General features: G+C 33.2%; 1 protein-coding gene across 5 annotated transcripts in view; it reads left to right on the top strand.

Annotated features, from left to right (window-relative positions):
* The window catches only part of LOC149570317 (uncharacterized), a 108,954-nt gene extending 102,326 nt beyond the window's left edge, over positions 1 to 6,628 (top strand). For all 5 annotated transcript variants that reach the window (XM_089822944.1, XM_089822943.1, XM_089822945.1 and 2 more), the window contains one exon: positions 5,760 to 6,628. In XM_089822944.1, the coding sequence (XP_089679070.1) occupies positions 5,760 to 6,035 (276 nt within the window). In that variant the 3' untranslated portion in view covers positions 6,036 to 6,628. The remainder of the gene's footprint in view (positions 1 to 5,759) is intronic.
* The last annotated feature ends 2,439 nt before the right edge of the window (positions 6,629 to 9,067 follow it).

A 9,067-nucleotide genomic window follows, 5' to 3' on the forward strand; every position in this document is an offset into this window, starting at 1 on the left:
TAATTTTATATAGTGGTATTTAATGGTAATCGTCATTTGATTTTTTTGATATAGCAGTATTGGATGGAAGTCGTTATATGATATTGTTATGGTAGTATTTGTGGACTAATCTGAGTGATTGCAGAAGCATCCCTACAATGATTTCTTGGTTCGAATTCCATGGTATGTGGATTTTAATTTCTACAATAAATTCATTGATGGCGTTTTAAGTTCTTAGTTAAGAAATTTTGTTTAACTATTTTTAACCGTCAATCTCTTTCACATGAACATGACTGATATAACTGTCTTCCTATAAAATTGAAGTAATAACTCAGCTGTATTCCTTGAGTATGTTAGTTTTTAATTAAAACCTCGGATAATCTAGTTGTTTTAGATTAAGGTAAAAACAGGTTTTGAAGGGGACCCGAAACCCTTAACAAGAAATCAAAAGATAAACCATTAAGTTCCACTAGGTTTTACAAGGACCTGAAACCTGCAGTTTTAAAAGATTCACAATCAGGTTTTACAAGGACCTAAAACCACAAGATAAAACCAAAAAATGAGACCAGGTTTTACAAGGACCTGGAACCTAGTTTTAAAATAACAAAACTAGATAAAAACCAAGACAATCGACCAAAAACCAGGACAACTACCAAGACAGAGACCAGAAACCAAAAACACAGAAAAACTGCTATTGCAGTTCTTTGATCATTTGGACCACCTCTTTTCCAGTCTCCGTGGTACTTTGGATGGTATTAACTGCAAATCCCACACAGTTATTCTATTGTTAATATTCAAAGTGACATTCTTATTTATTACTAATCATATTCAATATTTATACTTATATTTAAAATATCATTCCATTGTATATTGTTAATGGTAATGTTAGAAATTCATAATGTTATGAACAATTCAGATTATTAAATAACTATAAACATTAACATTGTTCTACATACCTTGGTGGTGGGTCCGCCCTTACTCCTATGTGGCATACGGAAGACCGATGTTATGGGTGACGCTTTCCGTGTATATCACAATCGACATTTAATGACATTTAACTCCCAGCTTCCATTCGACCCTTTTCCTTATCCTCTTTCTTTAACATTTGTGGTGGGTCCATCTTCCCACGTGGCACATGAGTTGGCCGGGAAGGAATTTGTTCGTTTCAAACTTCATTCTTTTTATCCTCTTTTTGGGCAATCACCTCCCTTCTTTTATACCACCTATTGTTATATCTCCTTGATTTGGGGTTCGAGCCCACTTACATAGGTTGATGTGACTTTTGGTGATGTCACATCAAAACAACACGTCACTTCACCTTATTATGCTCTCGGTTATTGTTAATCATTTTATTATTATTAAAATGAGTTTTAATTATAATATTTTACTGATTCTTACAATTATTTTTATTTTTATTTTTATTCTTAATATGGATTCAACCATAGATAATTTAATTATTTGACTAATTGGTTATATTGATTATGAATGATATTTAGTGTTTATTATTTTGATCTTTATCGTAGTATTGAATAGTATAGTAACAATTTATCAAATCAAGTTTAATAATTATTTATATGGATCAAAGCAAATGTATTATTGAAATTTGTAAATACATCATTGAGGGTCCATGAAAGCAAAAAAAATTATTTTTGGATTTTGGAGGATTTTTTAAATGATATGCAACACAGGATATGAAAATACCATTTCAATTAGGTTTTGAAATGCAAGGATTAACACAAGTTAGGATATGTAAGAGAATGATTATGGTAATGCAAAATGCAATTCTTATTGGATTTTGAGGTTTTGGAAATGATTATGTGAACTTAGGATATGCAAAGTGCAATGGATGCAAATTTAGCTTATGTTTTTGGAATTTAAATGGTTTTGAAAATGCAACTAAGGGTATGCACAATGCAATTTGACTTAGATTATGGAAGATTTGAAATGAATACAAACTCGGGTCCGATACGTTACGAACGTCCAATAATCCACTTGAGGGTCCAACCAATCCTACTAGGGGTTTAAGATACCAATGCTTCATTATATAGCACACCAAATTGAAAGCACCGCTTGAGGTTGTTCCTTGGGGTGAGTACCTTTTTTCCCACCAAGGCAAGGCTCTCTAAAAGATAGAGCAAATCTCTCTTGCACCCAAGATCTGTGAAGGCAAGGGGAGATAATATGTTTGTTCTATCTTGGGATATACGCCAGACACATCAAACACTTGGGTTATTTTTAATGCACCAATGGAAGTGGTTTTTTAACTACTAAAAACAAACACACAAAGTCTTTATCGAACGTCTTGCATCAAATAGCTTAGCAGCTTTTGCATTTATTTGTCATCCCACATTTTCCAAGCTGTTGTGCAGACTGATTAGTGGCCCAAACAGACCAAGAAAGGATTGTTCATTTGCCAATTAGAAAGGAAGTGTGATCAAAATAGCACAAGTTATGGTTCTTTTCTTTTCTATTTAAAATTATGTGAAAATTGTTGTCCATTAACCCATTAAAAAAGGAAATGTGATCAAAATAGGACAATTTGTTGTTCTTTCCCGTCCTAATTAAAACTATGTGAAAATTGGTTTTCATTAACCCATTAAGAAAAGAAATGTGATAAAATATGACAAGTTGTTCTTTCCCTTCCTAATTAAAACTAGGTGAAATTTTTAGGGCTCTTTGATCAACCTTTTTAGATCTAAGTGAAAATTGTAGTTGATTTAGGCTATGTGAAATTTGTTGTTCATTATTCTTCTAATTAGGATATGTGCAATTTGGTGTTCATGTGTGATTTGTTGTTCATTTTGAAGACCAATTAAACATTGTAATTTGTTGCATGTCTAAAAGAAGAAATCTTGCACGTATCACAGTTAGACTCCCAACTACACAAATCTTCTTCTTTTACCTACAAAACACATAAGAAACAAGAAACATGCATTAGAATTGCATGTTCACATTGGGTTCACCAAATGGAGGAGGGGAAAAAGAGAAAAGAAGCATGCTAAGGCAACCATCAAACCTCATAAGCACACAAAAGCATCCTATCCTAGCATTAAAGCTATGAAAGGAAAATGCACAAAAACATGAAAAACAATTCAATGAAAACACCCCCTTGAATGGTCTAATGCCTTTCTTTCTCTCTAAAACAAATTGATATAGCTCCCATGTCAGTTGCACTTATTCATGAAAGCAAAAAAGATGATAATGGAAAGAGGAATCAAAACATGATGGTTAGCCAATTCAATGGAATTGATCTCAATTTATAGGTATTGAAGGCCAAATATCAAAAGTAGAAAATTAATGTGCAAACAGCAGATTGTCTTAATTATGACGTGATTAATGAAAAATTGAATGCACATTTGAAATGGGATAGGCTAAATTAGTGGGAAAAGGGATAGGGAAGGTGGTGGCAAATTAATAAGAAGAGTGGAAGCTAAGGGGAGAAATTAGGGGGAATGGGATAGGCTAAATTAGTGGGAAAGGGGATAGGGAAGGTGGTGGCACATTAATAGGAAGAGTGGAAGCTAATTAGCAGGGATGGAATCCCATGTGGAAAGGAGAGAGAAGTTTGAATTTTGAAAAATTTCTTATTCCTACAAATTATCAAATCAGGAATTAGGAATTATAAAATTCCAAAATCATGAATGGGCCAATTAATCAATAGAAATTAACTAATTGTGAAGACATAGGGATAAGGGTATAAATAAAGTCTATCTACCCCTAAAGAGGAAATTAGGTTACTTTGACCCTATTGACGATATTGATATGAAATTGATTTGATTTTGATAAGGGCTTGAAATGATTATGATGATCTTGAAAATGATTTTGAGGTGACCGATAATTTTGATAATTGATTTAAAATGAATTTGATAGTTTGATATGGGTTTGGAAGCAATTGATTATATCAAAATGAGACAGATCAAGGAGAAATATTAGGAATTAATTAAACAAATTTCAATGTTTAATCAAATGATGAAAGATGCAATATCAGTGATTGACAAAGATCAAACACATAAAATAGAAGATGTTAAAAAGGGGCCCATAGTTGTGGATGATTTTTTAGTGTCTACTATTACCACCCTCATTTTATCTTCAAAAATGCTCAATTGCAATGAGAGAGTACTTGAGTACTTAAGTCATGATAATTAAAGCTCTAAATGATATTCAGGGATTTCAAGTCAGAAATGTGCAACATAAACCTACAGTGATACATCATCATTCTGAAAACTGGTCCAGATCCTATTAGCTAATTTGAACATTTTTAATGTGCTTTGAGAATGATATTATTCCAAAGGAGGAGGGCATGTAATGTAGCTAATAAATTATCAGTCAGTCACAAAGATTTTTCTTGTAGAGATAAGTCGCTACATACATGTACCGCCCTTGTCTTTATATTTGGTCCCTATTCACCTATTTATAAATATCAGATAATTTCATTCTATTCAACTGAGTATATAAAGCTAAACCTGTCAGATTGAAATTATTTTTTACAAGAGGGAAAAGTAAGCAACGAGAGCTACATGAGATGTCCTGATTCCTCCTTTTTTAATGTTCCAAGTTAGTTTCAATCCTTCTACAAGATATGGGCAAATATAGGTTTGGGTGCAGGGGTTCATTGATTTATTTGGGACCTGAAGTTCTGTACTGTTTGGTTGTAACTGTTAAATGCTTAATCATTAGTTATCAATGATACGTCACATTTATAATTAGTGACTTATTTACAACTATTGATGCTTAAGCAGGCATATGACAATGTCTATACAAAATGAGCAGGTAAATAATATTAAGCATACCATTATTATTATATGGATAAAATAAAATTAAAAATTGTACTGATGATTTAAACGATAAAATGAGTCATGAGTAATGATGTATCATGTTGGATCGTATAGTTCATTCAAAATAGAATATCAGTGAATAATCATGTTCAAACTGAAGAACAATGACCAAATCGTCATATTCTCTTCATTGAGAGCATCCAATTGAAAAGTGATTTTTTAGAACCAGTTTTAGTAGCACTGGTAGTGATACCACTCCAAGTAAGCCTGCTTTGTGGCTCCAGAGATGTTTTAATTTTATTTAGTGGTGTCGGTGCTTCTACTGTGTTTCTAAAAGTTTGTAATCTTTGTTTCAATGTATCTTATTATTTATTGTCATTTGATGGTGGGATATGCCAGTGGTCCTGCTTGTGTGTGCCCTGGGTACACGACTGCCATAAACAGGATGTATTCAGGCAAGTTCAGTGATCATAGAAGAATGCGGGAACATCTGGGAGTGACATAGACTGATATGATTATAACAGCCTCCAATGCTGTACCCTATATCCTACCTTCCATTTAAGCAAACATTGTAAAGGATATTATGCACATTGCAAACATGATAACATCGGACACCATTTTTTGTGTGTTATTGTCATGCCAATCTGAGCACATAGCATTTGTTTGAAAGTTATAGAGTTCATTACAGTACACTTAATTTTAGTACGTATACGTTTAATTTCAGAATTAAAGCTTTTTTAAAAACTTACTCCCTTTATATTTGGTTTGTACCTTTTACAAACATAAGCAAGACTCCATTTCTCTTGAACATGTCAAATGTAACTGGTGTTCCACTGTCTTTTCCATCAGTGGTTATGGTGCCTGTTCAGTCATAAATTTTTAGTCTAACTCATTAAGTGAATGTTTCACTACAATTAGTCAGGCCTGTGTTTTAATTTGTTGATGCAAAGTGTTTATGTTCTTACAAGTGTTGATATGAATTAATATTTAGTTTTCTGCTACCAGCGCCTCCGGCACGATGCTGAAGAAGAGTTGTGGAAACTGCAAACAACCAGGAGTACTAGTAAGACTCAACCTGAGTCACAGTTTAATAGCTATCAGTTTGAAAAAGCCAGTAGACAACATCGGGAGGGATGGGATGCTTGGAAAGACTACGAAAATCTGTACCATCGCTGGCAATCCCATCCAGAAGGTTTTCAGACTGATATTATTCCCCCTCAAGGTCCAAAGGATACCAATGATGGAGTTCGTTGGAATGATCATAAGTGGAGTTACATCTAAAGTCCATTTTCTAACAAGCATTTATCACTGCATATATTCCATCATGAGTTTTTATGCTACTTTTCAGGATGGCATTGGTGTGTTACAGAGGGGGCATCCCAGGGCTTCTTTTCATGCATGTGAAGTTAAAACTATGACCTATCAATGGGGATTTGGAGCGTTGTCATCTTATTCCCAAAGGAGATGCAGATTTTGGATTTTTGTGACATCCTGTACAGGGTAGCTAATAAAGCATTTTGAGTTTGTAAAATTCGTCATTTTTTATGGAAGAAAAATAAATTAGTGATGAGATTTTTCTGTTACAAGAAGAATCTTTACGTTTTGTGTCATATGTTTATACATTTGTAATAAATATAGAACGGCGAAGAGAATATACATGGATTAAGGTCTCAGACCTATTGTATTTTGAGTGTGTAAAATACTTCAATTTTGATGAAAGAAAAATAAGATAGGATTGAGATTTTGCTTTTACGAAAAGAAATGTACACGTTGCATCACATATTGGGTTGACAGTATATATTTGTAATGAAATTTAGAACCAAATTTTTTTGTAATGGATTAAGGTCATTGAGACCTATTTTAATTTGTAACAATGGTTTCATTGTCAATATAAGTTATGATATTGTAAATTCTCCACAAAACAAATATGTACCTTGCCAAAGGTTTGAATGTAGCCCATTAAAACTTCCTGAAATTTTATTTGGAAAATGTGTGTATGTTTTTAACAAGAAAGAATCTTTGTTTTGTTGTAATCATGAGTTTATTTGAAGTTTGGTTAGCTGATGGAATAGATTATTAGCAATATCCATTTGGATATGAACTTAAATATAGAAAGTGAGGAGTGACGTTGGGAAGATTTGTGCAAGCCGTTTTGGATGCTTCTTGTCTTCAGTTGTAATTGTTAACTGATTTAGTATAATAGAAATGGCAAAGCTTTAATCGATATGCTTAAACAGCTATTATCATATGAATTCTTGCAGAATAATAATGAATCAATGGTTGGTTCACATAGTGTTGGAGGATAATAGTGAATCAATGGTTGCTTCACAAAGTGTTGGATCTTTGTGAATCGGTTGGTAATGTAGATGAAAATTTTCCTTGTTTTTCTTTACTCTGCCAAATTTGGGTTTTGAATGGAATCATGGTCACGACAGAATTTAAAATGGAAAAATTATGTGTTTGTCAGGAGATACATCTGAGGCACTCTATGGGAGCTTGCCACCACTCTAGCCGGCAACTCATTGGTAACACCTTCTGTGATAGCAATGAGAGTATCAACAAGATCGAGAGACACGTGAATGACAGTGCAGAAGGTTCCAACCCCATGAACCAAAAACTCCTTTTTGAGCGTTGAAATTCCATGCTAACTTGCTTGTTTGATTCTAAATCTTTAGTATTACATTGAATTTAATAATAATTGTTTCATTATGTTAGGGGTCTGGCTCGGTTAGCAAGAGCTTCTTTTGTTAAGTAGATCACGAGGTCCAGTTTCCCCGCAGCCCACGTACCAGATGACATGTTATGCCAGCATCATCTGCAATCTTACAAAAACTGGTTTTTTTATTCTAACGAAATGTGCATTGGCAATTGCTCTTCTATAGCTAGATTGGAGAGGTCATTGTACACTGCAGAGATGGGAAAACAAGTCCATGAAATTGAACATAAATGCTTCAAAAACAAGGGGACGGCTTCATACTGTCCATGTTTCAGTGGACCTTCACTTCTTGCTCATCCAAACTCCTCAATTACTTGCTTTAAAGAAACTAAAATTATGATTATTAAAAAGTTTATTAACAAATTTTGCATGTACTAATAGTTGTCCACTTATACCGCCAATAGTCAAAATCTGTAGACTTATTTGGAGGAGTTAAACAACTTTATTGTTGTGAGTATTGAGGCATTTATGCAGAAGTATTAAAAATAAATATTAGAGGAAAATATATTGGTTTCTACATGAATGTGTTATGGGGTGGTTGTAGTGCACACATATTTAATTAGGTGTGAGGTAACATTTTGAAATGACCATTTTTACCCTTGCATACATAACAAAATCCACAATGTTCATCATTGCTTCTCAAAAGCCAGATTAATAGCTATAAGTAGTTGTATATAGAGACAGCAAATAAATCTTTAAAATTTGATGTGCCTTCCAAGATTTGTGTGTAAAGTTCACTAGAACAATTACTAGTGCTCTTCACCAACAAGAGTTCAATTTGAGCCAGTAATTTTTTATCCCTCTACAATTCCTTTTTTTCTTCATCATCTTAACTATGGGTCATAGCTTGGAAACAAGCTTGGTGAAATTATAAAACCTTATACTCTTATCCAATGAGAAGTGAATGCTAAATAGGAACCCATGCATTGATTTCAGAATAACGTGCGATACCAAACAAGACTATATACATCATGAGGTATAACCTAGGGGAAACTCTTTCCCATAAAAATTCAACATTAATATTAGAGAGCATTTTGTGACATATTTGGTGGAGGATTAGCTTGTCCCAAATTTATAAATGGCATTTTTGAGGTGTCTTTGAGCAAGGAGATAATTTGCATATATAGAGTTGAGAATTGTAAAATATTTTTCATTGGTGTTTTCAAACCCTCTCTTGGAGCCAACCTAATAATAGGATTTTAAAAAGCATTTAAGTGTTATTACTATAAGGGACAACACCTTTGAGAGGTGTGCCATAACATAAGGGTTGTAAACAAATTGTTAAAAAAAAAAATTGTGGTTGGGTCGACGTAATGGATATATTGTGAACATTGAATAATCAAATATTGTCTTGGTTGGCCAAAATGAAGAGAGGCACACGTTGGTGAATGGGTACATTTCACAAGTATAAAATAAAGATAATTTGGAGCTTATTTTATGAAGCATCCATTAAATATCACTCTTATCAAGAGCAGATTTAGAAAAAAGACCTTATATATAGATACAATTGAAAATCATGAGTAGATTTTAGGGTGGTTCATTATATACTATGAGCAAAAAATATTAAAAATCATGAGCATATTTGATGGTAATTATT

The sequence above is a fragment of the Cupressus sempervirens genome, chromosome 3 (genome assembly GCF_028749045.1).
Source record: "Cupressus sempervirens isolate cs-2001-9-10 chromosome 3, ASM2874904v1, whole genome shotgun sequence".
Classification (NCBI taxonomy): domain Eukaryota; kingdom Viridiplantae; phylum Streptophyta; class Pinopsida; order Cupressales; family Cupressaceae; genus Cupressus; species Cupressus sempervirens.